The sequence below is a fragment of the Erpetoichthys calabaricus genome, chromosome 1 (genome assembly GCF_900747795.2).
Source record: "Erpetoichthys calabaricus chromosome 1, fErpCal1.3, whole genome shotgun sequence".
Lineage (NCBI taxonomy): Eukaryota > Metazoa > Chordata > Cladistia > Polypteriformes > Polypteridae > Erpetoichthys > Erpetoichthys calabaricus.
In genome coordinates, this window is record NC_041394.2 from 192,896,072 (window position 1) to 192,920,483 (window position 24,412).

General features: G+C 36.8%; 1 protein-coding gene across 2 annotated transcripts in view; it reads left to right on the forward strand.

Annotated features, from left to right (window-relative positions):
• Positions 1 to 24,412, forward strand: part of LOC114658490 (chemokine-like protein TAFA-2) — a 636,259-nt gene that overhangs the window by 477,738 nt on the left and 134,109 nt on the right. For both annotated transcript variants that reach the window (XM_028810567.2, XM_051928696.1), the window contains exon 3: positions 15,075 to 15,227. In XM_028810567.2, the coding sequence (XP_028666400.1) occupies positions 15,075 to 15,227 (153 nt within the window). The remainder of the gene's footprint in view (positions 1 to 15,074; positions 15,228 to 24,412) is intronic.

A 24,412-nucleotide genomic window follows, 5' to 3' on the forward strand; every position in this document is an offset into this window, starting at 1 on the left:
AAAACTCAAGAGGCAGGCGTTCACACCTCCTTAGGCCCAAGATGGGGTACTAGCTTTAAAAGTCCAAAAATATACAAAATATTCAAAAATACACAAAAATGATCTTCAAGATGGAAGAAGTTGACAATAAACTCTGGCTAATTATATATAGGCAACCAAAACAATCTTTACAAATAATGGTAAAGATACATATTTAATGTAAAGACAGGGTAAATAAAATACTTTGAAATAATAAAAAATAAATAATTTTCTGGATTTTAGAAAATGGAAAGTTTTGCCATTTTTTCCTTAAGCAAATGCATTCTAAAAGCATATAACATTTATTTTAAAATAAGCAATTCACAATATTTGCAACATGACAAATCCTTATATTTATATTACATTATATGACTGACATAAATCTGTATCCTTCAGATCTTACTGATGAGTTTACAATAAAACAATCTATATGTGTGCATACAAGACATGAATGTTATCACACAGAGAGGAGAAACACAATGCAGCAGTCTACATTCTAGTTAAGCATCTTTTCCAAACTCCACAAATATATACAAGAAGTCTGGTTAATATATAAAGATTGTAATGCTGAAATTGTGATAACACTTTTGTTTTGCTGTAAGGTGGAGTTTGACAGGCCACTATGGCAATAGATGGGATCAGAAAACCAATGCTGAGCAAAAACAAAGCAAGGTTAAGCAAGTAATCATGAGATTAAAGCCAAAATGTGAACCAAGGTTGAAGTCAAAGGGAAAAGCATTTGTAAAAGTTATCAATGCATCCACAGGCTTGCACACATGTACACACATACTGTAATGACCGCATAAATAATGTCACACCAATACTGTCACTTGATGTGGTTTCAGGAGCCACACCTTCTAACAATGGCCAATGTATCATGGTAACGAAAACTCAAAATTGTGGCGCCACTAGAAAAACAAGATAGCATTGCTGGAATTTAAAAATATGACAATAAAATAAAGTAAGCTCGAAATGAAAGTGAACGTAAATTCTATGGAATTTAATATTTCTGTAAAAATTCCACCAGTCAAGAAGAAAAATGTATTAAACCCTAGAAAAATTCACAAAAAACTATCATTCATAACTATTTTAGACCATGCTGTATAAGAAGGGCCTTGATCAGGAAGGTGACCAAAAACTCAGTGGTCACTCTAAGAGAGGGTCAGAAGTCCTCTGCTGAGAGGGGATGAACCTGTCAAAAGGTTCTCAGCACCACTCTACTAATTAGGTGTATATGGTAGAGTGACTAGACAGAAGTCACTCTTGAGTAACAGGCATATGATACTTTAAAGGACTCTGAGTGTCTGGTCTTATGAGGCAAAAGTTGAAGTCTTTGAGAAGAGTTCCAAGCACTGTCTGACAGAGAGAAGGGATTGCTTATCACCTGCTAAAAACAATCCCTATAGTGAACCATGTTGATGGCAGTATCATACTATGGTGGTGCTTCTCAGAGGCTGAGGCACAGAGATTGGGTCAGAATGAAGGAAGGATAAATGCAGCCAAATTCAGATAGGCCCTTGAAAAAAAAAATACTATGGAGTGCATGCCACCTCAGACTGGGGCGAGAGTTCACCCATCTGCATGTCAATGAGTCAAACTATACAGCTATATCACCGCTCAAGTAACTTTGGGACAGGTCTCTGACTGTCCTTGAGTGACCAAGCCAAAGCCCAGACTTAACCCCCATTTATAGAACATTTGTGGAGAGACCTGTGGATTGACCATCAAATCTAACAGAGCTGGAGAGGATCTGCCAGGATGACTGAGATAAACCTTTCTGAAAATATGTTTTCACTTTGCCATTATTTGTTATTGAGTAGGTTGATGGGTAAAAATGACAAATATATCCTTTTTAAAATAAATTTATAGCAGAATAAAGAGAGTAGAAAGTGAGGGAGACTGAATACTTTCTAAATCCACTGTTGAATATTTTATTGCACATATTTTGGAGACTGTATTAAAATAAGCTGTCTCAGGAAGTTAATGAATATGTTGGGAAAATAGGCTCTCTGTAAATCAATCATTTTTCCTTTTACTCCCTAACTGCATGCACATCCATTTGCCATTCCATTCTTGGAGCTCTCCAATTTCAATTCAGAATCAGTGGGATTCAAAGATACACACAAAGAAACCAACCCACCCATCATGGTCACATTCCTACATACACTAAAGCTGCCGTCAATGTATTATTTTGAGTTCTGTAGTGACAGTGTTTAAGTTATGAGTTGATCCTATTATAAATCCAGTATCAATGAACATTAATAGTTATTGAAAAATAAAACAAATCACTAGGTTTTATATGTTTAATTTGCATTTTACACAGCCTTCCCTAGCTTTATAATGAAGCCAGACATCATTAACCAAGAATGCACAGGGTGTAAATAGCAAACCGAAGTAATAAACAATAGCTGAAATCATTACACTCTGGATGTTGACACATTCTTTTACTTTGTTTTGTGTTGGGGTCAGTGTCAGGTTAGCAATATTTTAAATCCCTATTTTATGTTTTGTTTGGTTTAAAGGTTTTTGCAATTTTTTTGAACTGCAAGGTCAAGCAGCATTATTAAAGTCTAAGATAAGGACTGATGATGACAAGTCTAGTGGCACACGAAGGACATCACATCCTTTGTAAGAAGAGTATTATGGTTTCCATTAGTGGATGTACTTGTTTTTACTTTTTTTTTCTTGATCCAGTGCGTCTTGGACTACCTATTTCTTCGTTTGACACTTTACAAGTAGTACATTACAGGTAGGCAGATAGATAGAAAATATTTATTGATCCAATCCTGAAGTGAAATTCACTTGCTCCAGCAGCAACATTGACCACTGAACAAAGTGTAAAGTGTAAATTTGTTAATAACTGGTGCAGCTATTGATTACAAGCTTTATATAAAGCTTAAAAAGCACTAGATACAGAGTAAGGGAAATTGGGTGGGATTCAGACAGGAATAAAACAAGTATGGATTTAATTAAGTAGCAGTAATATGATTTGTTCACTATTTTATGTTAATTATACAAAGAATTCATAAAATGCTGATGTTATTTCTTCAGCAAAAACTGAGCCACATTTGCTGATTTTCACACAACATCTAGACTGTTATTTTCCTACCATTTCCACTTTTTTTCCCTTTCCTCTAAATTCTTCACTAAACATGTTTTAATGACACATGGAAGTTTATTTTGGTCAATACCGTAACTCCATTGTTTAATGTTGCAAGAGTTACACTTGTTTAAAAAAAAAGACACATGCAAAACTCTTAATATAGCAAACATTCTTACACAGAACATTTTAATATATCAGAAGAATATTATTTTTTAGAAATACAAATATTGCTTGTGGAACCATGGGAGTAGAAAACAGTGAAGTGATTGTTTTCTTAGGTCATAGGCTATACAGTATGTTAATGCTAATGACATCACAAAATACACATTAAGGGAGGTTGTAGCCACTTTTGTCGAAGGTTTCCAAAGTAGTTAAAAAATGCAGCTACTGGAAAGGTTCGAGCTTTGAGTATGACACATGTAAAAAAATCCCCAGTCTAAGTGCCTTTGTTTTAAATGTTTTTGTGAAATTTAAGAGTATTAAGAATATTCCATTAACACGTTGGTTTATAGGGGATTAAACAGAATCTTCCATTATCTATGCAGCTTTCTGAAACTTACATTCTACTCAAGTTAAGCAAGCACTTATGTAAATTTATGATTAACTTTCTAAGATTGGCTCCTACAGGGGCATCCTCTTTAACTAAATATTCAGGATTTTACAAATTAACAACATTTACACTTTCATAAACTACAGTATGTAATGTGAGAGTCCAATTATTAACGACTGCTTTTGTGATTTACTTTCAGTATTGCCTTAAAACTACAAAATAATTGATCACAGAGTGATGATCTATTTCCACATTAAGGCAGGTGAAAAGTGAGGACCCATGAGGGCTGGTGCTGAAGCTTCAACTCTTTTTAATGTATATGCAGAACACAGAAAATATGTAAGAAACAAATTGTACTTAAGATTGGTGATGACACTGGGGTGGATTAGCAAATATACACCAGGGGCTGGGGCAGCACTGGATAACTCTATAAATTGGCCTTAACTGAGTCATGGGCTTATTTTCTTGTGCTGAGCTTTGACCGCATCAAATGAAATCACAGATCTTGCTGTCCATTTTTTGCACATACAATCCAATCAAAGTATTATTTTCCATAATGATTCTTACTTGCCAGTTTCTAGCTACCTTATTCAGTTCCAGGTTATGGGACTTTAAACCATATTGAAATTGTCATTTTATGATTTTCTGCAACAATTGATGAATGGCTTAGTGATGCAAGGTTATCTTAGAGATGCTACTTACTGATCCTGGGACGGGGGGGGGGTTGAATCCTGGGCCTGTATTTATCAGGTACAGTACCTCTGAATTACTCCTAGGAATTACACTAAAAATCTGACCAGAATAAGAATTTGTCCTACCTCAGAGAAGGACCTAAGAAGTATTTTTAAAATGTATTAGAGCCAGTCCTAAGTGAGGAGTAGGAGGCCACGTATGAGAATGAAGGATGTCATGATTTTATGGCACTCCCTAATGAACACTCATGATGACATTTTGTAGTTTTCTGATACTAAGACTGATGCTTCACCACAAAGATAATAATTATAATTTTCAAAGTAAGAAGAAGAGGAAGAATAAGAGAGAACACTTAATAACTTTGTGGTAAACTGCACATAATTGTTGGCATTTTGTCATGTCATACATAGTGTTGATGAGTGAATTTTGCCAAACTGATATTTGCTGCTAATTTGCTGTGTTCACGTTAGCCCTTTTTTGTTGAATTATGTACTGATAATTTGACCGGTTTAGGAGATTTTTTTTTTTTTAATACGGCCAGTTCAATGTCTTCCGGAGCTATAACAGCCAACACTGATGGGACCGCCTCTCGGGTATATAATGCTGACCATTTGCATTACAAACTCATCTTCTTAACTCAAGACAAGTTATCTGTGCTTGAAGCCAAAAGTGCAGGTAAATCTTTGAGTTACACATCAACATAAGAGAAGGAGGCGTATGCCCTACTCATGCATAATAATTAGTCACATGGTGGGGTGAGAGTGAAAACAAACCTTGAAGGAGCCTGACGCCTCCTCCCCACCATACACAGGAGTGTCTATGAAATAATAATAATAACGAAAGATTTATTACTATTTACAAGACATTTCTATCTTTTTTGACAGAATAATAAGTGCAAAGCATCAGCACAGACAGTTTAGAGAGCCTTCAGTGCAACTTCAAAAAATAGAACTAACGAGTGGTTTCAGTCACAACACGTCACTTTGAATTTTCTGCCTTTAAAAGACTTACATATGTTTTCAGAATTTTGATTACAAGTTTGTCATTTCTGCTTTGTTTTGATGAAATACATGATTGCGTGTCTCTGACTGCACACTTTCTTCTTTGATCTCACAGAGGCACGGTGGTTGCAGTGGTTGGCACTGCTGCCACACAGCTCAGGTCACCTTTCTGGCCACAATAATAAACATATACAGCATAAATAATGAGTTGTTTCTGCTTCTGAAGTTGTAATGTATTATAATAAACAGTTACAACTTTAAAGAGTTTATTGTGTCAATTGCAAGTATGCAAAGTGCATGGCTAGACTGCTGCATAGAGTAGGTTCACCTACTTTTTTAGTTGAGCTGACATCTTTGAATTGCCACCCGTCAACAGGTTTTGTGAGCAACTGCGAAGATGGTTTTAAATGGGCCAGACATTATGAAATACTAGGTAGTGAAACCATCTGACTGGGAAATGTTGAAAGCCATTAAGCAAATGCAAGTTGTTACCAGAATCAAGATGCTAAAACCATAATTCAGTGTTGATAAATGGAATGTTATGAGTCATTAACCAAAAAGTTTGTTCAGGTTTTTTTTGCCAATGTGCAGGTCGAACTTTAAGTGCCACATCAGTATAAGAGAAGGAGGTGTGTGGCCTACGCATGCATACTACTTAGCCACATGCAGATAAAAAACAATCCTTGACGGAGCCTGATAAAAACACAAGAGACTCTATGAAATAATAACAAAAATGAAAGGTTTATTACTATTTACAACATGTTTCTATCATTTTAATAGAAGAAAAAGTGCAAAGCATCAACACAGACAGTTTGGAGAGCCTTCAGTGTGACTTCAAAAAATACAATGAGCCAGCAGATTCGATCATGACACAGCACTTAGATTTTTCTGCCTTCAAAAGATCTACATATTCTTCTGACTTTTGACAAATATATTGCCATTTCCACTGTTTTGAAATCTACGATTGTATGTCTCTTACTGTGTTCTTTCTTCTTTGATCTCACCGAGGCATGGTAGTGCAGTGGTTGGCACTGCTGCTGCACAGCTCAGGTCACCTTTTTGGCCACAATTGGTCCTGTATAATTGGCAGATGTTTCCCTAGCCCTCGGGGATATTTTAAAGATGACTGTACCATTTTAAAAATCCATCAAATCTAGCCCAGTTAGTCCTTCCCCACTGACTTTAATTCAGTTTGCCCAGTTCGGCAAATATCACAAATGTTCTCTCACTAGTTATGAATGATATTGTAATGACCACAGAGAGGGACAGACCAAGATACACACACAAAATTAGAGTTTAGCCCAATAGTGGACACATTTATTTAACAATGAATGATCCACATCTGTACTTTCAGAACAATCACCTTCCCGCTGTTAATGGCCATGGGAAATACCTCGTAAATTAACAGTTGCTAAAATTAAGCATGGCTATTTCTGCACTGTTACTGAAGTTGAGCTCACTCTTTCACTGTTCCTGAATGTCTTCCAGAGTTGTGTGTCATGCCTCTCTCTGTTTATCCAATGCTCCCAGGAGTTTCCAACACTATTCATGAGCCTTCTTGGCCTGTAAGATGTTAATCAAATATTCTAGGAGTTTGTGGAACACACAGCTCAGTGTACCTGGATGACATTTCAGTGTCAATCACTCATACAGCCCTGCTTATCTTCAGGGTAATGTGCTGGCAACTACAACTACAATACAATTTGCATGCATGAACACCTGTGTGTTTTATGTTTATGCTGAATTACATGAATGGGACTTGCTTTAACTTTACTTCACATGGAATGGTGGGGACATCTATAAATAAGCATATTACCTCACACATTGTAACCACATTAAATGGTTGGTGCAAAATTTGCAAAAAGCTTGGATGAATGGATTGATTGTGACATACTTAAACCATTGCTACTGTAAAGCTGCTTTTTCCCTGTGGCCAAAAAGTACAATGTTACTGACACTTTAATGTCATCTGACAGTGCATGGCTTCTCTGCAGAGATGGATTGTTTATGTAACGTACAAGACTATTATAATGACATAAATATTATTCCTTCTCTTTCACATCAATATATTTTTACAAGTTCATTGTTGTCTAGTGTTTCCAAACCATTCACTTGGGATGTGTATGCCCGTCTCTGCCTGAAAACCATCTCTGGCAGCTAAAAGAGAGTTAGCACAGCTCACATGCTGTCCTAAATCCCGTTGAAGTTATGAATAACTTAAGAAAATTGCCAAAATGCTTTTGCTCATACTCCTAAGAGTAGGACCAAATTTATATCCCTGTATTTTTGAGTCAGGTAGGACTATTTTCCAACTGATAAATACAGACACTGTTGTAGTAATTGCCTGTGTCAAGAGGTCACATTCTCTTTAAGGCTATGTGATGGTTCTCTGTCATGTTTGATGAACTGATGTCTCCATGTTAGGCAGGTATTATCTAACATAAATGTATGTCAGAGTGACATACAGCTGGGTTAGTTCCTGCTCTGCTATCATTGCTGCAAAGATAGGCTCTGCCTCCCAAGCATCTCACCAAGAGTCATTAGAACATCAAATGGGGTTGTGAAAGGTTTGAGATGAAACTAAAGCTTCACTAGGGATCTATCTGGAGTCTTTTGATGGTCATTATAGTAGCAGAGTTTGTAACAAGAGAGGTGAGAGAGGGACTGAAATAGGTGGCATTGGTTGTATTGGTATTTGTGTCCGGCTAACAAGTACTGTGGAAGAACAAATTGGTGCTAAAATAATGTAAATGGTTTCTGTATGCTGTAAGTGTACTATGTGATAATAAGGTAATGTCGAACAAAATAGAGAAGTTCCCCAGCGGTAGGAACAGAATTAAGATGTGTATTGAAATAATTTTGGGAGCTGCCTCAACTCAATTGCTAAAATTTGTTTTACACTTTGGCACCAAAGAAAAAGGTTTATGCACGTTGTGTGAAAAACAAGTCATGGATAGAAGGGAGTGAGATGTTACTAAAGTAAGTGGGACATGAAGCAAAGCTTGGAAGAACTGAGGTGTAAGTGATCAGGTACATCAGGTCTGGTTTGGGAGCATGCACTGGTACAGCACGTTGCCGCACCCATCACATGACGAAACAGCTTGGGATCCTGGTTCACAACCCCCCAGGCAGACACACAGTCTAGTCCCAGTCTCCAGAAATGACCATCTATCTGCTACAGCCAGGTGTTACGTGAGCTTTCTCTTGGCCTGGTCCAGCCACTCAGGTCCTCAACAATGAGGATCCTGCAAGCCGGATCACCCTCTTGGAATCACACCACATGGCCTGGATCTTGGTTTTTATCCAGGACACTCACAAACCCAGACATTCAGATTCCTTGCTCAGTCTCTCGAGAGCCCCGATCAGAGCCTCCATTAACTCCTTGAAGATCACGGCATCATCAGCAAAGTCAAGATCAGTGAATCTTTCTTCACCTACACATTCCCCACAGCCGGTGGACCCCACAACCTTGCCCAATACAAAGTCCATGCAAGTACTGAACAGAATAGGAGCAAGAACACACCCCTGTCAAACCCCAGAATCAACTGGGAAGAACACAGAGGTCTGCCTCCACTCTGCACATCACTCACAGTGCCAATGTACAGGCCAGCCATGATATCCAGCAACCTTGAAGGGATCCCGCAAAGTCTCAGGATGTCCCACAGAGCAGCTTGATCAACTGAGTCGAATGCTTTACAAAAATCGGCTTCTTTGCAGCCTTGTTGATCAGGTACATGATGTACATACTGTAAATATTTACTATTTTGATAATTGTTTGAAAATTGCCATTTAAGAATTAATTAATGGTTTTTGAAAGAAACAAGTCACTATGAACTACCCAAAGTTTTAGGACATGCTGTTTTGGGAGTATAATTAGTAGTAGGGGGCATTAATCAATTTACTTGCAACTACGTTTATAAGGACATTCTATGAGCCATCCATTGAGGAAAACAATAAAATGACCAGCTAGCCTGAGATAAAAGGGCAATCTAACCAGATGGGATGAGACTTGCTAAAACAAGAACTGTTATGAAGTAGGGAGTCACTTATTCAGGGCTATGGCTGACTAGTATCGATGACTGATTGAGGAAGGTCACTCTGTACTACATCACTCTACTGGTTCATGATGTGTGACAGGAACTGGTATAAGTGTGGTCTCTCTGCCTCTCTCTTGCCATTTTTCCTTCATAAGAAGACTAACTTTCTCTTAGCAGCCATATTGAGACAGGCAGGCTGCTTGTCTCTGTGCAGACCAAAAAATTAGCTAACCAGAAAGAATCGAGTGCAACTACAAGACTGTATGCCACCTGAAAGTACACATCTAGTACTATCAGGTTGTATGGTTTGCCAGCACTGACATCTGTACTTTTGTTTATTATTTTAGGCATATCATCTATAATCCAACTTAATAATATAATGTGTCTTTGTGTTTGTGTATCTGTGTGTCTGTTTAGTTGGTGTATCTCTATCATTCCAGCAGATAGAGCATCACAAACATTAACGCTTCTTTTCCAAATATACCAAATTGCATATAACAGAGACATATTCATTGCATGGTGCACTGCAAACGTTAAAGTTGAGGTCTGTGCTGAGTACTTATTTTAACCCATTTGAGACGGGTAGCATAGCTATTAATAAATGTGTAACATTCTCCTGCCTGTTCTAGTATTTAGTAGGCAATAAATATAAAAGGTAATGTAACATATGAGGGCTATAGCATGGACTTGAGAACCTTTTGTTAAGGTCATCCTAGGAATATAACACAACAAAACAGGTGGATATGCAAATTTTCCCTTAGGGAACAAAGATGAGAAAGGATTGGTGTAGGGTGTAAGATTAGCGCTATATTGCACCCGACCCGACAAAGATTCACACGGGAGGCACGGGTAAAAATTAAAACAAATATTTATTTTCTTTAGCTGGAGGGCACATCTTCCCTGTAATCCCTCCAGCCACAACACAGTCCCAAGCACAGTACTCCAAGAACCACAAGTAAAACACACTTTATCTTCCTACACCACTCCTCCCTGGCAACCTTGTCCTCTTCTTCCCGATTCTGGCCGCTGAGTGGTGGTCGCTGGCTCCCTTTATTGGGTACTCAGAAGTACTCCAGGTGCTTGATTGCTGACATCCGGCTGCACTTCCAGGTGTGGGGAGACCAATGCCCAAAAGGGCCCAGCAGCTCCTGCTGCAGCACCCCCTGGTGGCGCCTGTGGAACCCAACAGGGCTGCACAGAACTCCAACCCCCATGAAGCCCTGGGGGAGTCCGAGGCATCGCTGCAACCCAGGGATGCTGCCATCTAGCGTCCAGGGAGAGATACTGGGTTTCCCATCCTTGCCCCCCTGGTATATATGGTGAAGGGCCATCCCGGCCACACATGGGCCCCGGCCATCCGTCACAAGGGATTTTAAGTTATGTTGTAAGGAAAAAGAAGGAGGTATTTGAAGCAAATGGTGGAGAATGGGTGAAATGGTGTACTGTGACGGAAATGAAGGAGAGGAGGCCGAATGAGAGTGTGAATAAAAAATGTGCCAGATGACATGGCAGCAATGAGGTTGACTCCTAAGTATAACCAAGACATTAAGAGAAATTATTTATTTATAGCTGTTATGAAAGAAGCTTTTTCTTTCTTCTGTACTATATTTTTGCATTAAGTTAAGAAGATGATGAATTTAAAATATCCAAAGTGTTCTCTTGCAAATTCACTGTATTTAAAAGAAAAAAGCAGTAAAGATTGATTTTTCTTAGTTTCTAACATATAGATTCCTGATTTTATACTTATACCAAATAAAATGCTTTAGATTTCCATAACTTATTTTTTAATTGTATTTTTTCTGTGTAGGCTTCTGCCTTGTTAATGATCAATTTTGTGATTTAATTTGCCAATTTCTATTTCATTTTTTTTCTTTAAACTATCATTACTATTTTTTCTAAACAGTCTGCTGCATTCATTTATAAACCTTACTTTATCCTTAAAACTCTTACTAAATTGTAATGAGTACCTCAGACTTTCTTCTCGGTCTGATTTAAAAGCCTTCAGCATTGTAATCATCACTAACTACTAGCTCTCTTATTGTATAGTTTGACTTTGAAAAGAAAATTAAGCCCAAACAAGTACGGACCAACTTTGACCATTTTCTTTTTATCTTTACCTATCATTTTTGTACACAATATTTCATTTTCTGAATTGGTGCCTTTAGTTCCTTTTATGTTGCAGTCTTTATTTGTATACTGTAACATCCCTTTCTCTTATTTTTTCTGTTCTCTTTCATATTCCTCAAAGCTCACAAAACTGAAATGTAACGTGACTTTTGCTTTAGCTCTGTCTCAGTAATGCCCATAACATAAAAAAATATCCAGGAATACAATAGGCTTTAGGCAGAATGTATGTGCAGTTGACTCTTTAGAAAAGTTTGAGTACATTTTTTACCATCATTTTTAATCTGTTCCAAATACAATATCAAAGCATAAGATCTAAATATTCCATTGTTGACAACTAATTTTTTCTGCCAAACTTGACCAGTCCCTCATTTATTCTTTCAAGACCTAAACAACTGCAGGACTTAAATCCGTTTGGTTTGTCCTTATCCAACTACATTGTTTGGTTTTGTTCACTCTTCATGTTTACTTTCCCCGATCTGATTGTTGTTACCATACTGATTTGATGGTATGGTATATGATGCAGTATCTACCAAAGAAGCTTCGCCTCAGGCACAAATGTCCGAGGTTCGATCCATTTATTGTGTAATATTCATTCCCTTGTCTCTTCTTTTATTCTAAATGCTGTTACTTTCTAAATGCTTTATAATGACAGACTTTATACGGTATGACAGATAACATACCGTATAAAGTATACACATGTATAAGGGCTAGCAGTAAGCCTGATACAGTGTTATCACATTTTTTTAAATGAATGCATACTTTAAAGGCACTGGGAACTTGTCTAGATTTGCTTATTCATTAATAGCTTATTGTGGCTCCAAGTAAAGTTGTAAAACAGTTTGAATGACTAGGTGAGGTCAATCGTTTTAATGCAATTGGTGTTTTGTTGTGATAACTGTCCAGAATACCTTATAATGTATTTCATTAGCCACAGTACACAAAATAATAGCAGGCGGTATGGTGGTGCAGTGGTGGCGCTGCTGCCTCGCAGTAAGGAGACCCGGGTTCACTTCCCGGGTCCTCCCTGTGTGGAGTTTGCATGTTCTCCCCGTGTCTGTGTGGGTTTCCTATGGGTGCTCCGGTTTCCTCCCACAGTCCAAAGACATACAGGTTAGGTGTATTGGTGATCCTAAATTGCCCCTAGTGTGTGTGTGTGTGTGTGCCCTGTGGTGGGCTGGCGCCCTGCCCGGGATTTGTTTCCTGCCTTGCGCCCTATGTTGGCTGGGATTGGCTCCAGCAGACCCCCGTGACCCTATAGTTAGGATATAGCGGGTTGGATAATGGATAGATGGATGGATAATGTAATAGCAGACACGATCCAATATAGTGTAAATGGTCCTATACGACAACCACCTTGAAACCTTTATTTCATGTATTGCTGAATGTAACATCTATACTGTAGTTCCTTTGTAGATCCCATCCATGCTGTTATTTATTTTACTTGTACTTTCCATGCAACATGTTCTTGGGTGGTAACCAAGTTAACTCCTATTGTTTTCTCCTGGCAGTTATAAAGACATTTCATTTGCATTCACAGCTTGCCTCTGTTTCAAAAGAATGTGGATCATCATGCCTCATTTGTTATTATAGTACCTCTCCAAATATCACAAGCTCCACCCTCACTATCTCATCAGGGTTGGAATCACGGTTCTACATTGGCCTAAGGCCATGAGAATCTAACCTATATCGCTTTTTTCAATAGGCAAACTTTTCTTTTCACCAAAAAGATTGTTTTTCAGGAAGCAGTTATTGCTCCAGAAAAAGTAAGTAGCATTGCAAAAATAAAACTGCAGATTTTGTTTAGAAACTGCCAAGTTACTTGTGATTTATAGTTTACATACTTTACTGAATTTTTTTTTTATTTATAGTATTTCTATTCCTGATTTGGTGTTTTAAAATAAATGAAGCCAAAGTAAAATGAATGAAGCTGACAATGCAGGTATGCTGAAGATGCTATAATTGAGTCAAAATCCACTAACATAAACTATAGTACCATACATTCAATAGGGCTTGTCATCTGACAAGAGTTTGCCAGGAGAATAGAACCTAGTAAATTTCTGCATACTCTTAATTGCTTTGTCCTGGGTATGATGTTAATCTGAATCTAGGCCTGTAAGCAGGTCCTCCAACTTATAGAGAAAACTTTGGGGTTGATGTAAGGACTAGCATTCCAACCACCGTAAAAAACCTCACACTGTTCCAGTGGTGGTGCTGAGGTGTCACCTTCTGGGTCCCAATCTAGGTATATGCAGCAAAGTGCTATCAGTACATGCCCCCAATGTCTTACCTGTAATTGTAAGAAAGAGGACCTAGTGGAATAGCAGTACGTTAATATTTGTCCTTTAGGTCTAGTGAGTTGTTCTGGGACCTGGCGTTTTAAGGGCCATGCATCATTCAGAGGTTTAGGGACATTGATGGAATAAAATCATGTCCTGGACTGGATCTGTCCTTGTGCTCAAGACTGCTGGGATAGGCTTCTACCTCACAACCCTTGAAATTAATAATTTCATTCACCCATTCATTTTCGACTGTACTGATCCAGTTCAGGATACCCTAATGTTGTGTCAGATAAAGGCACGCTTGGGCACATGCTGGTCACATAGAGCCATTTTAAGTCAACACAGATATTGGAGAATATGGTGACAACACTAGGATTTGAGCCCGGTCTCTCCAAGTAATGGAATAAGTGGGTTTATAAAATGAAATAACAAACAACTGAACCTTTAAATCAGTGGTACAAGTAGCATTTCATTTTTTATAAAACACAGATTTTTTATATAAAACTTATTTTTTATATAAAACTTGTTTTTTTATCCTCCATTCAATGCAGTTGCCTAATGTTGGCAGTAATTTATATGGAAAGCTCACAGCCTTGTGAGCATTAGAAGTCAATCACTATCTTAAACCGGTCTCTATAAATTGCTAACAATGTGGACAAGTTGTATGATGCAAAAGAAGGACACTTTGATGAAATTATTAATGTGGACAGTTTGAGATGCAAAGCGTGAAAAAAATAAAGAGTGTACTGTATTGGTGTTTTTTTCTCAAAAACAGATTGACTGCCACTAATTACTCTTGAACATCGCTCAGCTGTGAATGAAGAAAGAAAGTACCTATATTAGAAGATGATGAATATATTTTTAAAAGCCGTAATTAGTATGGGATTTATCTTAGAAACATCCATATGCCTCAACAGAGGGCTATAAAAAGTTTAACGTAAGTTTTAATTGCAATGTTGCATTGCTTTTCATCGAAGGCACACATGGTTTTGTTGTAAAATAGCAAATTGGGTCACTATTGAAAAGTTTTAGCAGTAAAATATCTTCTGTCATATGGTTTCAAATTCATACCACCCTAAACACCTCAATCTGTAAGCAATTTTTTAAAATAATGTTTCAACGATAATAGCACACTGGTTTCGGTAATAGTTTTAAGACCAGGTCTTCTGTAAAGTTTTGTTTTTTTTTTTAACTACCATATTAACAGGAACTGCAATGCAAATTGGTACAGCAGTAAACAATATGTTTTTCTGTTGACTTTTACAGCTCACCATGTCAAAACTGGAACCTGTGAGGTAGTGGCAATACACAGATGTTGTAACAAAAACAAAATAGAGGAAAGATCGCAGACTATTAAGTGCTCCTGCTTTCCTGGACAAGTAGCAGGAACAACGCGGGCTGCACCATCTTGTGTTGATGGTAAGTTTACCATGAAATATTTGAAATCATTTTAAACATATTGTGTGTTTCTTTGTCTTTCTTTATTCTTTATAAATTCATATAGTATTCCAGAGGGACTGTTATATTATGCAAATATATTAAATAATTCAACCGCTTCACAAAATATTTTCTGTTGAATAGCATGGTAATGTGAATCTGACTAAGTGATGTCCTATATTATTTTAAAATTAGGCAGTAAAATAGTAAAAGTATATAGTACAGATACTATTTTAAATGTAGAAAAAAACCCTGAATAATGCAATGCAGTGGGTTTGTAATTGTCTGTATATGAGTAAAATGTTCAACTGCACTTTAATGAATTTGTGATCATTTAAAATCTGAAATAATAAGTATCATAAGTATTCTTCTTTTCGTATGACCCTAAATTAATTTCAAAAGTGTATGAATCATGGGAAGACTACTTGGTTTTTGTTTTAGTAACATTACAAAGTCATTGATGTAAATTATGCATTCTAAGTAAATGTTATGTTAGAATATTACAAGTATAAAACAATTAGTTTAAGATAACTATTCCAAAAAATACATTTTACATTCTATATACTATTGCTGCTTCTATATTATAAAGACAATCTCAGTTGTAAAGACCACTTAAGAAGTTTGTTCTTACTGCTTTTGTAGCGTTTGGTGTATTTTTTGTTCTTGTGCCATGTTTAAACTGAAACTCCTTAATAATAAAAGAATGTAGATGTCAGTCAATTATATATGCAATTTTTCATATTGTATATCATTCATAGATTTTTTTTCCCTGGAGGAAGAATGTAATTCCTCATTTAGTTTTTGGTTGCAGGTGCTTGTCACTGATTTTCTTTCTACCAACACTTAGGTAATAACTGATATGTTTCTTTATCATTATCCTGACATCTTGGTTGCTAAAGAAGTAGCTGTGCCGTGTTTGCTGGATATCCCACGATATTTACAGCGCAAATTGTGTGTGAGCAGTATTCCCATTTGTGAATTCATCCCTCCACCCTTACACCATATGTGTATGTTAGCTCTCAGCTCATTTATCTCAATTTCTTTTTCTATCAGTCCTCATTTAAATAGCATTTTGGTACAGCACAGATTGATTAACTGACAGTAAGCAAAACATACAGTTTAAAGCTTGTAACTTCCAATAAGTGGTCAGGTAAAAGTGTTTTCAGGATAGTTTCAAGTAAAACATGATCTGCAGCAAATATAAAAACCTTTTGTTTTGTTTGTGAAGAATGTATATGAATTCTAACTTTAGGTATTGGAGTGAAGAGACTCAAAGTAAGCTATAATCACTGTAGTGTGTTGGTTAGAACACAGGATCAAAAGCTAAACTCTGAAGATTTTTACCTTTAATAGAGGAATATTGAATACTTATGCAGGCATATGGGAATATAAGGTGTAAATATGTTATTATTTATTTTACCTTTTAAACTTTCTTTTACATCACGTACATCTCCCAGTCATATCCAGCAGACATATGCTTACAGCACAACCTCATAGTTTCAGTCAAATAGCTAAACTTTAGGGATGACTGGATGTATGGGATCATAGCTGTCAATTTAAGAAGTGTTCAAAGACTGTCTTCTTTGAATAATTAATTTTATTATTACAAAATAAGTTGAACAGGATGAAACATTTTTAGAACATTTTTGGTATAAAGCATGCCCAAAAATTGACAGGTAGCTTATACCTTTGACTATAACACTTTACTACACATCTTTCAGAGTTACGTTGCAATTAATGTAGTATGTTACTGCTACATGTATGTTTACCTCTCTGGACAAATTCAAACTATTTGGTTTCATGGTAGATTCAGCTAGCTATGCTATGGTTTCTCTTGTGGGAGGGACTCTCCCTCGGTCCTTTTTCAATATCTACACATTGCTACTGGGACACTTATTTTGGCAGTTTTACATTGTGGGCTTGTCACATGCAGATGAAATACATGTCTAAGTGCAGTTACATAGTTACTACATATTAGATATAGACAAGGTCATGGCGTAACTAGGTTCAATCAGAGTGTGGATTCAGCTGAACATGAAAAAACTGTGGGATATCCAGATTCTTAACAAAAAACTCCACTCCTTGCAAAATCTCAGCTCCTTTATACTTTTCAGTTTGCCCACCAGCACCACTCCTGAATCGCACTTGAGGGTGTTTTGAAAATCACAAATCTACCACAGTCAGAACAGCCTTATACCTCTGACAAAACAGTGGTATTGACCAACATCTTCTGTTTTACTTTGATGCACAAAAATTCACTCAATCTTAACTTTTTCAAGACATATGCAAAGTGTGCAAAAGGCTAGGTATCAAGAAAGGTTGGCTAGAATGTACAATCATGGCCAAAAACTTTGAGAATGACACAAATATTGGTTTTCACAAAGCTTGCTGCTTCAGTGTTTTTAGATCTTTTTGTCAGATGTTTCTATGGAATACAGAAGTATAATTACAAGAAGTTCATAAGTTTCAAAGGCTTTTATTGACAATTACATTAAGTTTATACAAAGAGTCAATATTTGCAGTGTTGGTCCTTCTTTTTCAAGACTTCTGTAATTCGCCTTGGCATGCTGTCAGTCAACTTTTGAGCCAAATCCTGATTGATGGCAGCCCATTCTTGCATAATCAATGTTTGGAGTTTGTCAGAATTTGTGTGTTTTTATTTGTCCATCCTCTTGAAGATTTACCACAAGTTCTCAAAGGGATCAAGGTCTGGGGAGTTTCCTGGCCATGGACCCAAAAGTTTGATGTTTTCTTCCCTGAGCCACTTAGTTATCACTTTTGCCTTATGGCACGGTGCTCAATCATGCTATAAAAGGCATTGTTCATCACCAAACTGTTCTTTGATGGTTGGGAGAAGTTGCTCTTGGAAGATGTTTTGGTACCATTCTTTATTCATGGGTGTGTTCTTAGGCAGAATTGTGAGTGAGTTCAGTCCCTTGGTTGAGAAGCAACCCCACACGTGAATGGTCTCAGGATGCATTACTGTTGGCATGACACAGGACTAATGGTAGCGCTCACCTTTTCTTCTCCGGACAATCTTTTTTCTGGATGCCACAAACAATCAGAAAGGGGATTCATCAGAGAAAATGACTTTACCCCAGTCCTCAGCAGTCCAATCCCTAAACCTTTTGCAGAATAACAGTTTGTCCCTGATGTTTTTCTTGAAGAGTAGTGGTTTCTTTGCTGCCCTTCTTGACACCAGGCCATCCTCTAAAAGTGTTCTCCTCACTGTGCGTGCAGATGCACTCACACCTGCCTGCTGCCATTCCTAAGCAAGCTCTGCACTGGTGGTGCCCTGATCCCGCAGCTGAATCAATATTAGGAGGCGATCCTGGCGCTTGCTGGATATTCTTGGGTGCCCTGAAGCCTACTTCACAACAGCAGTGGAAATGTTTTTTTTTGGGATTAAGTTCATTTTCATGGCAAAGAGGGACTTTACAATTAATTGCAATTCATCTGATCACTGTTCATACCATTCTGTAGTATATGCAAATTGTCATCGTAAAAATTGAGGCAGCAAACTTTGTGAAAAATAATATTTGTGTCATTCTCAAAACATTTGGCTTTGACTGTATCATTTGATTTTTTCTGGTAGATAACAAAAAAGGGCAGAAAATAAATAGTCTTGCACATTTCAGGCATTAATTTTCCTTACAGCAGAGATCAAATGTCAGATGTCACTGTCATCAAAATTAATACTCTGCACACAATTTTTATCTCATCTTTACTTGTAAGGACTCTTTTTAAGTTTATTTCCTGGTAATTTATTGAGCAAGTCCCTTAACCTGGAAAATGCTCCAGGGGCAGTGTGCAATGTCTGACACTGCACTCTGAACTGCAAAGGTCATGAGAAAAGACAATTTCCCCTAAGGAATTAATAAAATATATCAAAATCAAATTATGTATAGAGCAATGTTGACTTTGTGTTATAGTGTGTTCTATGAAGGGTATTATACAAAACAATTTGTTTAATTGATTGATTGACTGATTGATTGAACACACAGTTTTCAATTAAAGAAATTTTTGATTAGAATCTACTATGAAAAACCCAATCAGCCAAAGTAAGTTTAAAATTTTTTTCTTTATTTTTGAATGTTGTAATCTAATACATAAAGTGATTGAAAAGAAATGTGAAAAAAATATGTCTTATATAATACACTACTGTGGTTATTCGTTTGTCTGTCCAGAATTTTAAATTACCTGTAGCTCACAAACCTTTTGACCAATTGACCTGAAATTTGGTACACAAATACTACGAGACCCTGTGGTGGGCTGGCGCCCTGCCCAGGGATTGTTTCCTGCCTAACGCTCTGTGTTGGCTGGGATTGGCTCCAGCAGACCCCCGTGACCCTGTAGTTAGGATATAGCGGGTTGGATAATGGATGGATGGATGGAAATACTACGTGATGTCTACTATCTGCTTTTGGGGTGATGATTGACCTCCAATGTCAAAGGTCAACCCAGGAAGGTCAAAGTCAAAAATCAAATAACCTGTAGCTTGAGATTTGGTACACATATACTACGCTGAAACTCTGCACTACAGCTTTATATTAAAAGCGAAGAGTACGGGCGCCATTCTCATCCCTACCACCTTCGCCATCACTTCCCCTACCTCTTAATATCTTAATTCATTCTTGAGGAAAATTAAGGAAAACATACTAAGTAATTGCAACACAAACACTGACTTACACTGACTTAATCAGTTTTAACGTGAAATATACCGATGAAAGAAGAGAAGAAGTGGGGCGCTACAGTGGAGAAAAGAAGAGCTGCTCAGGAAGCAGCAATTGCATCACCCTTTGAGCAAACAAATGCTAAACGTACAGAGAAAAAGGATGAAAACTATGAAGGCTCAAGTCAAGTGTATTCACTGCATGTTATCGTGCAGTACGCTGTTACTGATTTACTTATAATACTGTCTATGATATTGTATTGTATTACTTGCACACCTGTAATATCAAAAATCTACAAGAAAAATAAATTCCAAACAGAACTTTGATTTTCTACAGTGTGTTTCTCACAATTCAGATCTGAGTGAAGAATAAACAAATGGTGTAAGACATAGGCACAAGTTAAAAGGTAAATCCAAGCAGAGTGTATTTGCCAAGATTGAAATTCACAACTTGACTAACAGAGGGAGATTTTTATTTGCTCATGTGGACAATGAAGAACAACCCAACCCCTAATACATATATGCCTAAAGTTATATTTATAACAGAAATCAGCACAGCAGAGCTGACTAAAGAGAATTGTATGAGATCTGGAATATATAATGAGGAATGTCCATCTGTGACGAGCCTGTCTGAATTAAAGAATAGAAAGATGAGACCTTTTAAAACTATTTTAGCTAGATGAGCCATACTGAATGGAACTGCACTGGATGGCAGCAGTTAATAAATTAAATTGGAATTGCAAGACAGATCATTATCAGGGTTAAACTAGCCAAGGTCATAACTGAGAGGTAAAAAATTAATAAACAAAGCCTAGGATATGAAATAGAGAATACAGTAAGAGTGAAAGGGACAATAATTAGCAGTTCACGTAGCCACAGACAAAAATCATGACTGAAACAAATAGAATTTCCAACCAGAGAGCCTTTTTTACAAACTGTAATAACACTAGGTTTTTTAATTGAACTGACAAGTTTGGACAACAAGGAAGTACATGAAGCTAACCTTTATACATTTGACCTAGCAATGTCACACGCTGCACACTTCTGGTTGACCATACCTGGCAAAAGCTTGACAAAAATAGAGATAATGTGTCTTGAAATGGCGATACCCATACAAAAACAAAATAGCGCCATGGGAGAATATCGTTAACAACACAGGAAAACAATAAACATACATAACACTATAAACCTTGGGCTTTAAAACCCCCTAAACAGATCTATTTTTAAAAGCAAGGAAAAACTAATAAAAAATCAAAACAAGAGTTAGATCATAACACGCTTGTGTTTGTCAGAGCATTAATGGCCTCTGTAGCTCCAGCTTAGCGGTATCTGACATAAACATAACCTGTAGTTCTACACTGTAGAAGAGAAACCTGAAAGATCCCTCAATCCCAAGACTGTACAATAATTATATGAACTGCTCAATAGATAACAGCACTGACTTACAGAGTGTATGCTGTGAACTAATGTCATCCATTTTTCTGCTTGTCTTCTTGATGAGAACTATCCATTCAGACTAACACAGCTCACCATTCCTCTTTGTCTAATTTCTCAAAAATAGCTAGAGTTTGAAGGTCCATAAATTACCACTCTCTACTACATTTCTTGGTAGTTCATTCCATATACATATAGTTCTTTCTGTGAATAATTATTTGTGTACAAATTCCCTTCATAATTTCAAACACTTTGTTCAAATCAACTCTTCATCTAAACCTGCTTAAATTGAAAAGATTAATCTCCTTCACTCTTTTCTCATACAGTGCGGTTCTTGTGTCAGCATAGTCATTCCTCTCTGGGCTTTCTTTACCACTGCTGTGTCTTTTTATAATATGCAGACAAAACATGTACTCCCTAACCAGGGCCGGATTTATATGAAAAGAGGCCCTAGGCTATTCCACTTATGAGGCCCTTTCACCTTCCATTTTTAAGTTTGTAAATTACATGAGAGATAATAAAATTTTGCTAACAATTTGAATGTAGGCCCCTCTTGATCTTGAGGCCCTAGGCTGAAGCCTAGTTAGCCTATAGGAAAATCTGGCCCTGTCCCTAACCTCCCTTGACTTGTACTTCAAATATCGGCCTATATAACAAAACATCTAAGTAGCACTTGAGATGGCTTTTGTAAATGGCCTAGATATGAGATATAAATCCACTATAACTTCTAGGTTGAAATCTTAACATTTTAACTTCCTAATTACATTTACTTACATTAAATTTAATGTACCACAAATCTGCCCTAGTGGGTGTAATTTGGTGATATTGTGGAGGTATTTAGACTAAAGCTGTTCTTTATTGTTGCATGGGAGTGGGGAACAATGCCTCAAGGCTGGCACGTTGGGATGGTAATCCACTTTTTTCAAAAATGGGAAAAAGTCAGTGCTTCATCTATTGAATGAACATCCTTCTCAGCCTCACTGGAGTACTGGAACGAAGAGTCAATCTGAAAATTGAACCTCAGATTCATAAGATGAAATGGACTTCCATATAGGAAACACTCTTGCCTGGCACAGATATCCAAGAGGTCTTGGAGTTTGCCAATATTATGTACACATACATTAGGAACTTGGAAAAAGGTTATGACCATGTGCCCAAAGGTGCCTAGTGAAAAGTGCCACAACACTCTGGCTTTCCATATTTGTTGTAGTGCCTGAATTGTGGAGCTGTGTTTGCATACTTGGTATTAAATCAATATGATTTAGTGTGGGCGTTAGACCATGCCATTAGTCTGTTTTGTCTCTTTTTCAGATCTTTATTTTCATGGACAGGATATCAAAGTGCAGCTGAGTTTTGGAGGTATCCAGTTTGTAAACCTAAAGTGTAAATCTCCGCTGCCTGCAAATGATACTGTCTCTGTGACATCATCAGACTAAAGTCTCCAGTGTATAGTACACAACAATTGTTTGCAGTCTGAGTGTGATATGATTAGGATGATAATTAGCACCTCCAAATCTGTGGCCATGGTCCTCTGCCATAGTGGCTTATTCTCTGCAGGTTAGGGACTGCCCCAAGTGATGAAGTTCAGTTACCTCTTTGTCTTTGTCTTGAGAGAGGATAGAGGAGATTGTGAGGTTGACCGACTAATTGTTGCAGCAGTAGCAGTTTTACTTTATCATTGTCATGGACTGAGAACTAGCTCTTCTTTTTTTGATTGCATGGTCAGAGGGTGCCAAAGTTGTCTCCAGCCACATTTACATTTAAAATAATTTTACCTTCCTTAATTTAGCCCTACAATCATCTACAAAAAGGCATTTGTTGCTGTTTTCCTCCAAGTATTTGTCAAGCTATGTACTGTATATGTCCCATGTATTTTAGATTTTCTTGGTTCTTCAATAACTATCATCCTTTGTATTGTTTAATTTGATTAACTATGTATGTATGTTTGACATAAATTTTAGTAATTGTCCTAACAGATCTCTGAGAAACATTTCTGATGACTTTATCTTAAATTGAACACTCTTATTTTGTTTGTATATTCTTTGTCTTATGCTATACATACATAGTATAACTTAAAACACTTTATTTGTTTGGCACTTCAAACACAAATGTTTGCTGTGTAGTTGGGCACAAATAAATATCCTAATTTATAGCACATGTCTTATAAATGATATTTTACAAAACTCAATGACATTTAGTTTGAAATTAGAATACTGAACAATGCATCAAGCAGAGACAAAAAGTAAAGAATCATTGAATCATTGAAGGCATATGCAAATACTACTGAAGACATACTCAAAAACTTGCTGACCTGTAATGACACCATCATAATTATTTGCACATTTTAAGATCTTACATATGTAACTGAATTTTAATATAACACCTTAAAATAAGGTATTCTTTGTATGCTAACTTTGCTGTCTCTCTGCAGTTACTGTAATCATCTCCCTTCTAGAGTACATTCAGCCCATTATTTTATATTATGACAGAATGCCAGGATATTTTACAGATTCTGTCCCGTCTCTCTCAATCATTTTCCCTTGATATATATTGTAATTATTTTGTCATTTTTGTATTTTCATTGTTACTGCTAAAATGCTAAGAGATATTCCATAAGTAATTTTTAGATATTCCTATTTTTTTCCTCAACAAGGCTATTTTGTTTAAAGCTTTTAAGTTTATATTCTTTTCTGGAAATTTTTCATATTTGACCTTACCTTAGTTTATACACTCTGTTAGCTACCAATGATGAAATAAATCACATGGACAGAAATCAATTTGGCATTTAAAAATCTGACTGCATTAACTTAATTCCTTCTAGTACGTTTTTTTAGCCTTTTTAACTTTTTAACTTCATAAATGGGTGAAAATGTCCATCATAAGAATAATCTCAAACAGAAAGCCGAGTGTAACTTGTCATTTCCAGTCATACTGGATGAGTGTTGCTAATCAATGAAATTACCAAAATCCAAGATTGATTTGAAATCATTATCAGGATATAATTCAGTAAAACTAATCAAGCAAAATAGCAAAGCTACGCAATGAAGACATCATTGCATAC